The sequence below is a fragment of the Scyliorhinus torazame genome, chromosome 14 (genome assembly GCF_047496885.1).
Source record: "Scyliorhinus torazame isolate Kashiwa2021f chromosome 14, sScyTor2.1, whole genome shotgun sequence".
In the NCBI taxonomy this organism is placed as follows: domain Eukaryota; kingdom Metazoa; phylum Chordata; class Chondrichthyes; order Carcharhiniformes; family Scyliorhinidae; genus Scyliorhinus; species Scyliorhinus torazame.
In genome coordinates, this window is record NC_092720.1 from 69,426,910 (window position 1) to 69,443,737 (window position 16,828).

General features: G+C 43.5%; 1 protein-coding gene across 4 annotated transcripts in view; it reads right to left on the minus strand.

The window, feature by feature from the left end:
• Positions 1-16,828, minus strand: part of LOC140389796 (ephrin type-B receptor 3-like) — a 133,942-nt gene that overhangs the window by 84,486 nt on the left and 32,628 nt on the right. For all 4 annotated transcript variants that reach the window (XM_072474329.1, XM_072474327.1, XM_072474328.1 and 1 more), the window contains exons 2-3: positions 15,679-15,743; positions 10,877-11,549 (exon numbers count right to left, since the gene is read on the minus strand). In XM_072474329.1, the coding sequence (XP_072330430.1) occupies positions 10,877-11,549; positions 15,679-15,743 (738 nt within the window). The remainder of the gene's footprint in view (positions 1-10,876; positions 11,550-15,678; positions 15,744-16,828) is intronic.

The window sequence follows — 16,828 nt, forward strand, 5'->3', positions numbered from 1 at the left end:
GAATCTATAAGCTATTTCCCCTCTGCCTTCAGCCTGCAATTTCAGGCTCAGGGCATTATTTTACTGGACTGTGCATTTCCCAAGCATAGTTCTGTCTCAAAAACATCATATGCCTGGAAGGCAGGGGAGCAAAGCCAACCAGTGCAGGCCTGAAGTCTATAATGGCTGTAATGTCAGTTCTAAAATAGCAACCGACTGAACTCTGGCCAACAAATACCATGTAACACCTGGAAAACAAGACTGTTCACCTATTTTATAGGTAAAATGTTGCTTCTCAGGCCCTCTAACCTGAAGGGGGCTGGCTGGATGCAAAGCCTAAGACTCGGACGAACTACCAGGATTTACACACGTAAAACAAAGAGTACTATATAGCATGGTAATGCTAATTGAAAGACAAAGTGCAAATTCAGTTTGGAACAGACCTACACTACATGCTACCTTTGAAGTCCATAGTGAAAACAAATTAAACGCGCAATAACCAAGTTACAAATCTTTGTTTCCAGCATGGAGCTCTGTTACCTGGCACCACAGGCTGTGAAACCATGATGTCCCATAGGGTTACTACAGTGAGAGATTTTCCTTACTGAGGAGCAATTTAATATGATTACGGCTGTTGACATTCTCTTTTCACGCTGTGTCGCTGAGAAACATACGGGACGGGTTTCTCCGTGCTGTGGCACGCCGTCGGTATTCTCCGTTTCGGTCAATTGGATGTCCCATTGTGGGGGAGCCTCATGCCGCGGGAAATCCCCTGGCTGCCGGCAAAATGGAGAATCCTGACAGCGGAGAATTCAGCCCACAGTTGGGGGACCTGAGAATCCAGCTCGACGTCCAACTGACAAAAAGCTCCATCCACTCACCACCGTCCACCTCCCCAACCCCTCGCTTGACCTTGACAACCAACCTCTTTCTCCCATCCCACTGAGAGGAAATGCAGGTCACCATCCTTCACCCGCACTCCCTTCTCCATCCTCCTCTGAGAACAAACTGTGGCTTCTGCCTTGGCAGGATCGAATGCTGGCCTCTTCCCACCTCCGCCTCACTGCAACCTCCTCCCAATCTCCCAGAAGAGGAAAACCTCCCTTAACAATGGCTTTTGCTGCTCCCTTTCGTGGCGGAAAAAAAATCGATCCTATTTCTCAAACTTTCCCTCTGCTCCTGTCTAACAACCCCTGTAGAACAAAAAGAAAACCGGTGCCATACTACCCAGTCTTCACGCTACATGAAACGAAAACTGACATTGAGCGAGGGACAGCTCTGCCACCCCCATATGATGAAAATTAAGTCTGCTGCACAGCACACTTCCTCACTGAGAAGAAAATCAGCCCTTGGCCGTGGGCCAACTGCTCCTTCTCCATGCCCTGTTGTGAACTTCCTGGCCTGTCTCAACCATCTTTATCCTCCCCCCCCCCCCCTCTCCTCTGCCTGTAATCCCTATCTTCATTTCCTGCTCTTCTGTGAAGGATGACCTTCACTTTCACTTCAGCTTTCGCTTCAAAGAACATGGTGCAGTGCCACCCTCCCTCACTGCCCCAATTCGTTTCTCCTCCTATTGCCTTCTCTTCCCTGTCTCCCGTTCCCATCTCCCTCCCATCCACCTGCCTCGTCACACTCCGGAACTACTTCCCCCATCCACTTCTCCGCATGCCCTTCAACCTCTAACTTCCCCCTGTAGTATTGAAACTAATCTCGACTGTACACGTGTAATATATGTAACATAATCCAATGTTACTGCTCAGACAAAGCAGCTGGCTTCATCTGTATCTGAGTTACATTGAGCATCATGTCTGGATTCAATAATTATATGACTGCAAAGCATTCTTTTTCTAATGCACACATCTTAAGTATTTGCAGAGAACAGGCAGCAGGAATTAATTTCTTTTACAGTTGGTAAACAATTTCATCAGCCTCTGTGGGTGATCAATGCTACATTCAGTCAAGCAACAGCTGCAGTCAATATTTATCAATGAGTATTCAGACAGAAAGTTATCTATCAAGACACCAAGGGGTATAAATCTGTTTTTTAAAGAGAATGCTAGTTATGAGTAATCAGGGTAGTGGGAGGTCCAATGCAACCACAGGACAATAAAATCAATCTTCAGCTACAACAGGGCATATGGGACACTTCTTCTGATGCAATTAAGTGTATTCCACCAGTGGGAGAGGATAATGTATGACTGGGACCAGATGTTGATGCCATAAGGATCTATAGTAGCCACCGAACAAAATATAAGGTGACTTTATACTCCCAACAGTATTTATCAGAGGCAATTCCTTCCAGATAAAAAGGTTAACTTTGCATAAAAAGAAAATTAACATTTTAAATAAAATAGAAGGACAGTAAGTGGGGCAACCTTACATGGAAGAAATCATTTATAGCACAGGCATGCTGCTGGATATAAAGTAACTGCCTCCAACTATGTACATCATCTAGCCTTTTGTTGTTCACACTATTGGAAAAAAAGGAACAATGAATATTAATAAACACCAATGAAAACTCTAGATTGCGCTTAGATGAAAGAACTCGATCTGTTAGCTTTAATCAAGTCGCACATTTTACAAATTGTAGAATGAGCTTCCAACCATTGAATCACCATCAACAGCCAGTAATTTCTATTATTTATTAACCTTGCGCACATTGGTGTGGAAAAACAAAAGTGACATCAAGATAATGCCATTCAGAGAGAAGACATTTCACATGATTTTCAACAGCCAGGTTTTTTGTAGTGGCGGTGATGATAGCAAACTGTCAGCATTAAACCCTCATTACTCCTCTGAGACTGATTGCCGTCTACAGTCCACACATACACACTTAAACGTGGAAATTCAGAAGTTGCTATCAGTGATTCTACATTTCTCATCAGTTTGGAGCTGTTGAAATTTCACCAGAATTAGGAGAACTTGTCATTTTAAGTTAATATATCACAATAATAACCTTTGTAAAAGTTATACCTTGTTGAATGAAGCACAATTGGTTTCTAACAGTGCACTAAGTTCATAATTATTGCTGAAAAATCCCTCTGGCCACGAAAAAAATTAATTTTATATTTGTGGAATGCCAAGCCTCTTCACTGGTCAAAAAATAATCGCATTATATATGTTTTAAGCTTAGTTATGATATTTTAGCTTCTACTTTAATCTCAAGTGGATGTCCCAATCGTTTACTTCAATCTTTCTAAAATGTAATTAGAATTGAATGATATCAGTGCATTTTACTTCTCGATTTGCTATGTCAGTATACTTTCCTGTGATTGGCAGCTTGCCCTGCTTGATGACTTGGATGCCTTGAGAGCCCCTTGACTTGGTACCTGATTCAGACTCTTGTAGAGATGGGGAAATCTGTACCACAGAGATTGCTAAATTTTTGTCAGCGTTTTCTTCAAGGTTAGCAGCCAATACCATTACTTAGCCGATGATCGCAAAATGCAGCCTTACATCACTAAGGCCGTGGCATTAATAGGACACTCTGATGTTCACATCATCAAACAAAATCCTGTTTTGTGGTTTCACAGCAGCATTTCTTGTTCTGGGCTTCTTATTAAATTTAATTTATATCATGCAGCAGTGAAAAAACTGTGCCAAGAAAGCATATGATTTATATTTGGATGAATCACCTGCATGAACAGGCATTTATTTTAGCAAAAAATAGCTGAATATTATGCATTCAAATGAAGACAATAGATTTATCAGTGTCCTTTGTCTGGCAACAAGAATAAAACAACAAAAGAACTGCTATACTGTGCAATATTCAGACTCCCATGCACTAAATAATTCCAAAGAAGTGGTATGACAGGTGAAGTCGGATGAAGAGGATTTCCAGTTATTTCTCATTGGCTAGAACTGTCCCACCCTGACGTTCTCACAGATTTACACAAAGCAACACAAAAAGCTCTATACAATGGGACCGAAACCTCTGACTATCCTGCAAAAGTTTTCTTTATATCTACTATACATCACGTCATTTTCAAAAATAGTATAATTGTCTCTCTTTCTACTAGTCTCATTGCACGATACCTAATGCCAGGGGACTTCTATTGAAATCGTAACTGGGGTGGATTTCTTCTCCCCACTGCCTAGAAGGTGACCTGGCGAGCCCCCACCTGGCTGATGAAGACAAAGCTCTATCCCAGTGTGTTTCAAAGGCCACATGCTAGGTCACAATCTATTTCTGATGCATCAGTGGGCTTGGAGCTCTACAGCTTGGCATAGGGGGCATGAGAGGCCATGGGTGACATGAAAATAAGTTTATAATGTATGATTTACTGATCATTGCGTGTGGAAATCTCTAGCATGGTCACTCTTGCAAAGATGATCTGCAAAATTAGATGTGGTTTATGTAAATTATATCAGGATAGGCAAAACAGTCTGTTTCATAGTTTGCATTGGATGTATGTTCTAAAATCACGAAAGTGAGTGTAAATTTTTGCCCAACCTATCACTTGCAGTATAGAGATATACCAGAAATAATCTTGAAAAGGTTTGCTTCACGAAAAATAGATTTTTTTTTGGTCATCTGAATTAAATAACCTGAAAGTGCTGCTGCGATGTGCTACAACTCCAAACATTCGGAGCTGTGTTCTCATTGAGTCGGGTTGGCACAGGAGCTCTTTGAAAATGGCAGCCAGCATTGTTGGTGTGGGCTAGTTCAGTTCAAAAGCCCACACCCTGCACTCCCAATTTGACCGACTCCACCGCATATTTGAATCCTATGCAATTTTCATGAAGTCGGGCCAGGTTTTCAGTGAGTGGTGGTTTACAACAACCTCAGAGGTGTTCTGAACCATATATATGGCATGAGGGGAACTTTTAAAAGGTAAGTTCAAAATATCCTCCTCATGCCCCCAATGCCAAGGTATACCCGCAAACCTGTGATGCCCCCCATGCCAATGTATGACCTTCAAACAATCCCTATGGCCCTCATTCACCCATGCAAAGTTAAGCCCTTCAAAAAATTCCCTGTAGCCTCCCATGCCCCCTATTCCAAGCTGTGGAGCTCCAAGCCTACTGATGCACGAGTCACTGTTTAGAAAAAATGAACCTTATCATGACAATTCTCCTTCTCCTCCGGGTCCCATGCCCTAAGATGGGGTTGGTCCATGATTATGCTTGGCAAAGTACAGCAGTGGTTTGCCATTACCTTCTGCACTGCAGCGAACCAGGAAAATCTCACCCATTTACTGCCTGTCATCAGGTATATTGGAAGAATTTACAGGCTAATAACCCATCTGATTGGTCATGTTACGAACACACCTTCTGTGGTCATCAAGTCCTGAACTGGGAATGGAACGCAAAGCTTCTGGCCAAGAGGCAGGGGTGCTACCCCTGCCACAAGACCTCTGCATAGTGTCAATGGAATGTTTTAAATCTTTTAAAAAGCATTAATTCGTAACATTCTACTATATTTAAAAAAGTTCTTCACTACAGGATACTTGACAAATGCCAATCATCCAAACCCTTTAAAGCTACAATAGCTGAAACTGTAAGCACCTGAAATCTCTTAATTTGTGTAAGCATTGTGAAAATGACAGCAGAGATCAGAGAGCCAGAGCTGTCATACAAGGCATTTCTATCCTTTGGGGTTCAGGTGTTGTAGTAATCAAGTGGATGGCTGGGATCTCAGCAAACCATTCATCATGAGGTTTGGTGGAGATCCCAAACTCGAATAGCTTGTTAAAAACCTAAGTCCCAGAGAAAACATTGCTTGTTTATTTAGACAAGATTAAGAGGTTTCAACTGCTTGCAGTTTCATCAGAGGAGGCATGAGAGGCCATGGGGCTGAGTGGGGTCTTTAGGTGACATAGATGAGGCACAGCAAGTGTATGGGAGGGGGGGTGAGGGGATATGATGAATGAGATCTGGATGGCTTTTCTGTGTTAAATTTAAATAGGACAAAGTTCCACAGCACTTAAATTATTTTTTTATACCGCCCCCTCATCACCTAACCACCCCTGGAGCTGCTTCCAGTCTTTCCTCCAGATCCACTGGTCAGACTGCAGTCCACACACTTTCCTCCGTGACATTGAAAATCCATTCTTTGTGGATATTTTCTCCCGTAGTGAGTAGGCCAAGCCAGGCATTTTCTCAATTCTCATCAAGGATGAAAACCATGTTCTTTTTGTGGCAGTAAATTAAGTATAAACTGTAAGAATTGATTCTTCAATTGAGGTGATTCTGTGCTTGCTCAGCACCTCCAAGATATCCTATTTTTGACATTCTTAAGAAATAGATAAAGTAATGTTAACACATAGAACAATAATACATTTAGGCCCAAAACCTTTGGGAGAGCAAAACCTTCTACCGATAACTTAATTAGAAGTTGAATGGAAGCTCTGCTTACAATCATAGGCCAGGATTTTCATCCCAGCCACACCCTCCTTCCCAAAACAGCATGTTTTCTGCAGCGGAGGTGGCTCACCATTGGAGGGATCGCCGGTTCCAATTAAGACAATGGCATTTTGCATGGCTACTCCACTCCGTTGCCAGGGAACCCACCACAGGGGTCACCTTCAGGAAAGGCTGCAAAATCCTGCCCATAGATGTGGGGCGGGATTCTCCGACACCCGCCGGGGCGGAGAATCGCCAGGGGGGCAGCGTGAATCCCGCCCCTGCCGGCTGCTGAATTCTCCGGCGCCGGGGTTTTGGCGGGGGCAGGAATCGCGCCGCGACGGTCAGCGGCTGCTGGCAGCGGTCCCTCCGGCGATTCTCCGGCCCGCGATGGGCCGAGTGGCCGCCCGTTTTGGCGGGTCCCGCCGGCGTAAATCACAACGAGTGCTTACCGGCGGGACCTGGCTCCATGGGCGGCCTGCAGAGTCTTCGGGGGGTCGCGGGGGCGATCTGGCCCCGGGGAGTGCCCCCACGGTGGCCTGGCCCGCGATCGGGGCCCACCGATCCGCAGGCGGGCCTGTGCCGAGGGGGCACTCTTTCCTTCCGCACCGGCCACTGTCAACCTTCGCCATAGCCAGTGCGGAGAAGAACCCCCCTGCGCTTGTGCTGGGATGACACCAACACACGCTGGCGCTCCCGCGCATGCCCCAACTCGCGCCGGCCGGCGGAGGCCCTTCGGCGCCGGTTGGCGTGGCGCCAAGCCCTCCGCGCCGGCTGGCGCCAGTCACTCCGGCGCCGGCCTAGCCCCTGAAGGTATGGAGGATTCCGCACCTTTGGGGTGGCCCGACGCCAGAGTGGTTCACGCCACTCCTCAGTGACGGAGTGGCCCACCCCGTCTGTTCACGAAGAATCCCGCCCGTGGTTTCCTGTGCAATTCCAGTTAAACTAATGCTGGAATGGGATCAGCTCTGATGGTTAATCGCGTGGAATTTTCATTTGTGTTTTAATTCAACTGTGTTCCATTAGATACGTTTATTATAGAATGGATTTCTAAAATTTGCTGATGACACCAAATTAAATCGACAAAACCTAGTGTAAGGAAGTTTGAATGTATTCAAAATGACATACTCAATGGGATCAGAAGTAATCCATGCACTTCTTTTAAAAGTAACATAAAGTTCACACATTGCAAGAATTGAGCGTGCACAATGGTTGAACTTGACTTTCCACAATTCACTGAAAGCATTAAAGCAATGTGAAGTTGAAAAATGGTGAAACAAATAATGGACTGCATCTTAAGGACCTCCAGTATCAAGACATGTTATTTAAGCCAGAATCACTGACTATTAAGGGCATATTTGGAACTCGTGTGCACAATTTAGGACATCTTACTTTGAAAATCCAATGACGCATTTTGGGTGAGTGAGGAAGTAAAACTGACCTAACATTTTGGAGTTTTACTGAATTAGCTTTTGAGAATCAGGGAAAACCTAATACAGATTTATCTTCTTGGATATTTACTTTTGTTGTCTTCCTCAGGAGACTGAATGGACTGGGTGAAGTTCAAGTCAGAATGAACTTTATAGGGCCTATGGAAGAAACAGACCTGATGGGCTCAATTACCTTTTTCGATCTATAGTGTATTTCTCATATGGATCAGAACTAGTTGGAAAATCTAATTTCCCGACCAAAAACCATAACATGCATTTTTACATCCTGGTAATTATCATTTTATTTTGTTGTGGCAGGTGTTCCGAATGCAAAGCTAGGCCGAAACCTCTTAGGCTGTAGAAGCTGCATCCATCAAGTACATGCACATAACAAATCTCATTCCTCACTTGCAGAGTCCTTTCGAAACAAGAGCATTCTCAATTTTCAGCATAATTTAGGTTCCAAAGGACTGCACAACCAGTTAATAACCTTCCTACTGAAGTCTAAACCAATTTTCTGACAGATTTTCCTTTCCATTTTATCAATAGATTCTATTGAAACAATTGGTGAAAAAGCTGCAGCCAGCTTTGAGAAAGGAACGCAAGAAAGCCTGGAATGGGAAAGATTCCTGCCCATTCATTTTATTAGAACATGAACACCCTACCCTATCTTGGGCTATTCTGATTTATCTTGTGTTCTGTGAAAAATTTCTACAAAACCTATACACGGTCACATTCAAAATTAAATTAACCAGAATGTCAAAATAATGATTTGATCGTATCCACTGCATAAGTAGCTCTGATCCTGAGCATTACATTCCTATGGTGCCAATTATTCCGGTATGTCCAAGCTTTATGAATCAGCGGCCTACGTTCTCTGGCCTTTCGCTGGCAGTGGGATCCTCTGGTCCTGCCGGCAGAGCACGACCTCCCATGAGTTTCCTGGCGGCCTGGGGTGGCTTCAATGGGAATTCCCAATCACAGTGGCACGAGCAAAGAATCCTGCCACAAGCGAATGGTGCACCGCTGAGAAACACGCTGCTGGGAGGCCAGAGAATCCCGCCCAGCATTTTTCAATGCTTGTGCACTTAAACAAAGTCTTACCAATGACTTAGCCCATGATTCACCAAGGAGAGGAAATTAAAGAAGATAAATAAGAATTAATGAAAAACAAAGGGTCAACTAGCTGAAAAAAACGCATAAAATTAATGTGAACATTTTGTTGCACATCACAGAATCACAGAATTTACAGTGCAGAAGGAGGCCATTCAGCCCATCAAGTCTGCACCGGCCCTTGGAAAGAGCACCCTACCTAAGCCCACACCTCCACCCTATCCCCACACTTCCACCCTGTCTCCGTACCTTTTTGGACACGAAGAGCAATTTAGCATATTGCATCTTGAAAAAGTCCATTCAAGTGAGACTCATAACTAACAGATAGTGTTTGGCTTCATTTGGGTCCGACATGTAGAATAAACCATTATCACCTGCTGCAAGACTAATATGTTAATGGTATAGAAAATCCTAGCACAACTTTACATCTAGACCTAGTTTCTAATTATTCCATTTGAGGAACCTGGACGAAACAACCTTCTGGAGGCAATGGAGGTCTTGGCCGGCAGCTGGAGAGCTGATGAGACCCCATATTGCATCTTTTCAGGAAGACCCGCCACATCTTGTGCCACTCAGGCACTTGACAGGCCAACAAAGAGCCTTTCCCTCAGATCAAGAATTCCTGTAGCGGATGACCCTGCCGTCTCTGATTGGCCGACAGCTTGTCTATACTCAGCAGCACCACCATGATGGCTACTTCTGGTGCTACAATTATCCAAAGTCACAGATCAAAGAGGGACCCAAGCATAAATAAGTGATGGCAGGGAGGGGTTCGCAGGGCGGGGGTCATGGGGGAGGGAGAGAAGGCAGGATGTGGGTCTCAGTGGCTATTTCCTTTCCACTTGGTCCCTTGATAACAAGGGCCCTGAGAGCCCTCAAGCAAACATGGGCTCGATTCTCCAAAAATGGGGCTATGACCCCACGTCAGCGTCAAAACGCTGCCGTTTCACTCTGGACTTTCCTTAAGAAAGTCCAGAGTGATTCTCCTACCTGCAGAGGGCTTGCAGCGCCCCAGAGTGCTTCTCGCAGCTCTGGCTGCGGATACGGGGCCCGGCACTTCCGGTCGGGACATGGCGCCCTTGCGACATGGCGGACTCGCACCGCGGACCGGAATAGAAGAGGTAGGTCCCCCCGAGATTGCACACGCCCGCGGATCGGTGCTGCCCAATTACTTGCCTGGCCGTCCATGAGCCCCCCCCCCCCCCCCCGGTGAAGGATTCCCCCCGCCCCTCTGAGTCCTTAGCCACCAACCGAGGTGCCCGACGGACGCTATGTGGTTAGAACCACATCGTCGGGAACTCGGCCAGTTGCCATTGGTGAATCGCAGTGCGGGGGGGGGGGGGGCCCTCTGTCAATGGCACCCAACTCGCGCCGAGTAGACTACGCGCGCGGGATTCACGAGCAATTCTCCGGGGACTTGAGAATCGCAGGAGCAGCGCTGGCCACGATTCCCGCGCGAATGCCCATTCTCTGCCCCCGTACCATATGCAATTTCGGCACGGAACTCGGAGCTCGGAGAATCTAGCCCCATGCCTGTTTATCCTGTTCCCTGCATAACGATCCTTCACCCACCATGGTGTTAATACTAGTGGCAGCAGGTTGAAGCCCTTAAGTGCGCATTCGTTTCCAACTTAAGGGTTTCAATTTCCAATGGAGTGACAGGATTATCCAAAGGCCTTCATGTCCTGGAATTAACCAAGATGGAGGTGAAGAAGTCAGTGTCCCCATCCATCACCCTCCCACACAATCACATGCCACACCACCAAACTCACTGGAGAGAAGAGCACAAGAATCTGCCAATATTTATATCTCCAGAGATTTATTTAATTTCCATCAGAGTATTACGTTCTGTGACTTTCTAATGATTGTGTTGAGAATTGAAAAAGAAAAACTGGAAAATATTCCAAAAATTAGACTTAAGTAACTAAAGCTTCCATGAAATAGGAAATCTCTAAAACATTTAAGTGAAAAGAGGCTAAAATACCAGAATCACTTGAACATGTTCCTACCTTGGCAAGCAGTTTCCTTTTCAGCTGTTTCATATCCAGGAGCACAGGTACAAGCTCCAACAGGTACCATCCACTCCCCATCACCGTTACAATATAGCTTCAGCGGGACAGATAGTTCAATAGCGTTATTGAGACAGGTACCAGGAGCAATGACAAGTGATGTAGGTTCTGCTCCAGTCACTGTTTCTGGAAAAACTGCAAAATTTGCGATCACAGCTGGGCATTTCTTGTAGAAAACACGCAGAGAAATGAGTGACATGCATGATCCCAGATCCTGAAACGCGAGATAGAATCCATTCTTGGACAATGGACCAAAGCTTCTAATCTTCGTGTTGACTCTCCCAGTCTCCAGTTTGGAAAAACTCTCATCTGGTGCAATGGTGTCCACTTTCACATAAGGGTTCTCCATCCAGGATGGAGTAGATGCTGTTGCTGAGTCTGTGTCAGACTCGTAGTAAAATAAATTAAAGGTTTCCTTACAAGAACCTGGGATATTTGGTATGCTGTTGCAGTCCCGCACAGTGAATTTCATCTCCACATATACTCTCTGAACATCTTTACGGGCAATGTAAGTAGTTCGAAGCCAATTATTCTGGTTTGCCTCCTTCACATTACAGACCTGGTATGTGCGAATAGGATTTATTGCATCATCATAGCCACTTACTTCTTCCCACTGAACAAAGAAAACAAAGAATATTTGTTGTGACAGTAAAGGAAACACTATCTTTGTACAAATATTATGTTTCTAATGTTATCGTTACATTAACTATAAAAATAGTTGAATTGGAAGTGAAAATTCAAACTGTCTTGAAGTGATGGAATTACGCATTCTCAATCATTTAAAATAATCCTTTTGTTGCTGCTGCAATCCCTGTAACATTGCTTGCAGCATTCATACACATATGATCAAAACTTTGTGATACATGTTTCAATTCCATTCTGATTTAATTAAATATTATCAAACATGCAACCCAATTACGGGCCTTATAGTGAAGCCCAAATAATACTTGAGGAGCAGCACCTCATCTTTCAATGAGACACTTCCCAGTTTTCCAGACAACACTGACTTCAACAATTTCAGACTGTCGGCCAGGATGTTCCGGGTGGGTTCCCCCGTGGGACATGTGGCAAGCCATTCAAATCTCGGTTGACTTTGGTGGGACCGGGACCTTTTTGGCAAAGTGTGAACCCATTTGAGGGAAGTGGTGTGCAGCCCATCGGTTGCACTGCTGGCTTTTCCTGCCACACTTTCAAACACTTTGCCGAAGAAAAACCAGGAGGTGGTTCCCACACGTCATGCTGGTGGGATGGGTTCATTTAGAGCCCCCCTCCCCCCCCCCCCCCCCCCCCCCCACCGCCAGCGACAGTGGCTCTAAGGATGTCCCGGTGTAAAAAGAAAATACCGACTCATCCCACAACCACTGATCCCCCCACACCACATAACACCGGCACCTTCCCCACGGAGACCCCTCCCCCACAGTCGTGCCGAATGCGGTGCCTTGGGAAGTGCCGGGGTGCTGCCAGGCATGTGTCTCTTCCCCCTGGGGACTATACTTACCTGTGCGCCCCGGCAGGTTCTGTTTGCCAGTTTCCCGTTTTACAAAACCTGTTGTAAACCCCACCGAGGTGATGTCACCCAGTAAATTCCTTACGTGGGGGATGATATAGCAAGGAGGCCCGATAAGTATGTGGCAATGTATTTTAATGGGGTTCCCATTAGTACATAAAAGTTTTCTTGGGGCTCCCCGCTATTCTCTGCCTCTGCCACTATTTCTGCCTGCCGAAAACAGGGGTAGAAAATCCCCCCCATTATCCGTGCCCCATTTTTGCTTGCAGTCAGCAGCACACTTGCTCTGGGCACATCTTTTGTTTCAATTGTTTCTTTTCTTGCATCCTCTCTATTCCCTTTGGCCCTGTCTTCCAAACTCTCCTGTCTTCCACCCTATCACAGGTCTTCCCTTTGCCCTTGGCCCACCCACCCTTTGCTCAAAACCTATTTTATCTTAATATTTTCCCAGTTTTGATGAAAGATCACGGACCTGAAATGTTCACTATTTCTCCCTCCGCAGATGTTGTGTAACCTACTGAGTATTTCCAACATTTTATTCTTTTATTTCAGATTTCCAGCTGCTTTTCAACTAGTTCCCAACATAATATTTAATGTACCTCCTAATCAGTTTTTGTAACATTTTGAATTCACAACTTTCTGTGAATAGAAATGTTACATTAACAAGACAATACACGGTGCAAATTGTGTAATCTTTACTGATTGACTTCAGGGAACACAGGTTGACATTTGAGGCTGCTGGTATGGGCAAACTAAAATAACTGTGAAGTTTTGTTTTCTAAAATGTGATTATCGATGTCTAGGCTGCTAGATTTACTAAGTCATTAATAGCTGTTAAAGGTCATAGGTCCCATCAAGTCTAGTCATGACAATATAATACTCAAGGCTGCTTTTTTCTTTTAAATTAGCCAGGCCTCTCTCAGGGGCCTGGACTAAAATTTGTTGATAGTGGGATATTTTTTAAAGGTGTGGCTGATATTTTTGTTTGGCATGTTGAACACTACTGTAGCTTACAATATGCAGAACCACTGTTCAGGCCCAAATTGCAAATTAATTTAATTCTTTCTAATCTCCAAAACAACTTCAGGGATTCTAATTACATTTATTTTTTTTGCTTGGTGAGGCCTTTTAAATTAAATAATTGTCACTGAGGTCGCACAGTGCAGCTAATTACATTTGTCTAAAAAGAAAATGACTTAGGAGTAGAGAGACATTGTAAAACTGACTCCAATCTGAGCTTTGGACAGGGCATTGGAAGAGGAAGAGGGCACAGCATGTAATGCTACTAAAATATTTGTAACTGGATGAAGTATAATTAACAGGCTAAACTGCTTCTTCTTGTTCCACTTCATACATTCTTCTGTTTATCTTTCAGAACTATTGCAAACACATCTTAAGAAATAACTTGTGTGGTTACAGTAATTACTTAATGCCATAAGCTTTTGAAAAGGTTGGCAACCACAATCTGTTTCATAGGAATGTTTGTACACATATTTAAATTGAAGAGTCACTTACTAATTTACGAACACAGATTAGGCAAAGATAAATATAATTGAGACAGGCGCCTTTGTGCATTTATCTTATCCAAACACTGTCCCTGTGGGACTTTCATATAAAAGAGTGTTTTTTTTTACATTTGAAAAATATTAATTAAAAGCAAAAATAAAGTGAAACTCAGACTTTGCTCAAGACAAGAATGTTTTGTTTTACTCCATGGAAAAATTGCCCATGTACGTTAGGTATAAAAGAGTCATATAATGAATATGGTGGGAAAATACATGCTTGACACATGTGTAATTGCACCTGGTTTTCAATGCAGAAATGAAATTTGTCCATAATCTTTGTCATACTGAATGATGAAAGGGCATGTAAAGATTAATGATATTTTCACTCATTGCTCAATCTTTTTCTTCTGTTCAGAAGTTTCACACCTGTTCAAATATTCTTCCTCATATTGCTACTGACAGAGAAAATGTTCTGTGTGGTACTCATCACCGATGTATTTCACTTGTAGTTTAGCAGAGTCTTAATTCAAATGTAACCCTGATTTCTAACATGGTAAATTAGTTATGTATCAGGGTTTGGTTGTATTTAATATTCCTTCTAATTAATTTCCACACTTGCAAACAATCCTTTCAATTAATTGCTCTCGCCCTTTTTATTACCATTTTTACTGACACATGCTGGCATATTTGATTTGTTACTTGACATTGACTAGTTAAGTCCAAGTTGTTTTATGTCTGCATAAGATTCCATGTCAGTTTGTAATTGTCCATTCTTATTCAAATGTTGGGGGTCTTGGACTGAATTTTTACTCTGAAGCTGTGCAAACAATCGCACTTGCAACATTTGGCACATAATTGGAAGATTGATAAAAGATTTTTCATAATTATCCATTACCAATTATAGATAAAATGGACATTTTCCTGGATCCACGCCCAGGTGCACTGTATTGTATGGGCAGACTGAATTTCAGAAATTCAGCAATGTTGAAACATAGGCCTGTAAGGTAATTTATTAAATTTTAATCCTCAAATGAATTTAAGTAGTGGAAAATTGAGTAGGTTCGATTACAGCAGTTTATTCCCATTTGCCCAATACACTTGGGCTTGGATCCATGAAAATCCCTGTTCACGACTCTTCCTGTACCACTGATTCAACAGACTTTAACTGGTGAACAACATTTTCGAGATAACTAACACTCATTTTTCAAAATTCTGCATTGCATCATGTTGAAGTATTCCAAAATGTTTCACGTAGTTAATTACTTTAGTAGTGCAATAAATACTGTAATGTAGAGAGAAGCAGCAGCCATTCTCCATCTGCAGCGTACCACAAACAGCAAAGAGGTGAATGTGCAGATGGTCATTTTTAAACAATATCAGTTGCAGAGGATACGATTCTTAATCTTCTTTATACAGTGTTAAAATATCTTTAACAATTTTAATGAACAGAGCCTGAGTTCAACATCTCATCTGAAGGGCAACAGCTCCATCAATACCTAATTCGCTTAGTACAGTAACATTAGGTCACTGACCTGAAATGTTAACTCTGTTTCTCTGTCCACAACATTGCTTGATCTGCTGAGTATTTCCAGCATTTTCTGTTTTGATTCCCTCATTACTGTACCAGAATGTCAGCCTCAGTAATCACCTCAAAGCACTGAAAGCTCTTCAAAGTTGTTTTACTGTTTTAATTGGGTTAGTCAATAATCGATTGCGTAAATTATCCTTACCCCTGAATCTGGGTGTGCAGTCCATCCCAATTCGGCAGTTGCCCATCTTGAATCCATAAGAGTCTCTGTAGACCAAAATGGAGGCATTATCAATGTACGGTCTAACAATGAAAAACATAGTGATAAAATACCAAGTAGCCACAGTAACTCACACATTCACATAGCCCAAAGAATAAAGCAAGAGCAAACTTTCATTGCTGCCTCGTTTTAACCCATTCTTCAGAAATATAACTGTTGCGCAATATGACATGTCATTGGCCTCCTGCTTTTATAACCCGAATATCCCATTCACGCATGGAGAAGTAACTGTGCAAAGGGTACATATATGTCTTCTGAAATGAATGTTTTGTGTTATATCCACAGAATATTTTGATTTATACAGGATACAACCTGGGGGTCTCAGCACATAAATCTGCACTTTAGAAGACAAAGGTTAAGGAAACCTGGGGCACAAATTGCTTGGAAGGGAGGACAGGGTCAAAAAGCACAGAAGGGTTTTAAAATGGATCAGGATAATTCGCATTAAAGATGCCCCACAGCAGAAAAAGACTGTTACAAATCAGTGAAAGAGGGATGATTTCTGTTGCCATATATGATGAAAAGCAGCTGCTCAGCAGCTTAACCATTATAAAAGGCTGTTGCTAAATTAGATAGATCGATGCCCGAAAATATACTTTGAGCATAAACTCCTAGTTTTGATCCTCACAGAGGACACATAGATGGAGAGATGACTAGTGAGCAAAATGTAGAGGCAAAGGGAAGTTTATACGGCTGGAAAAATATCCGGCGGGATTCTCCGCTTCGCCGTCAGCCCACCCACGCCTGCGGGTTTCCCGACGGTGTGGGGTGGCCACAATGGGAAATCCCATAGGCCGACAGTGGGAATGGAGCATCCTGCTGACGGCGGGGCATGCCTCACTGAAAAACGGGGCTTGTGGGACGGAGAATCCTGCCCATGGGGTTAGGATTAGTATTTTCCAATCCCACCACGGTGAGAATCATCACGAGTGGGGTGGATAGCTTAACAGACCATTACAACGGTCCGTTGACCTTGGGTGGATCCCGTCCAAGGTAACTAATGTTCCACAGGGCGTGTTTTGAGGTTGCCATTATTTACTCTGCACATGCATAAATTAACATAAAATAGAAA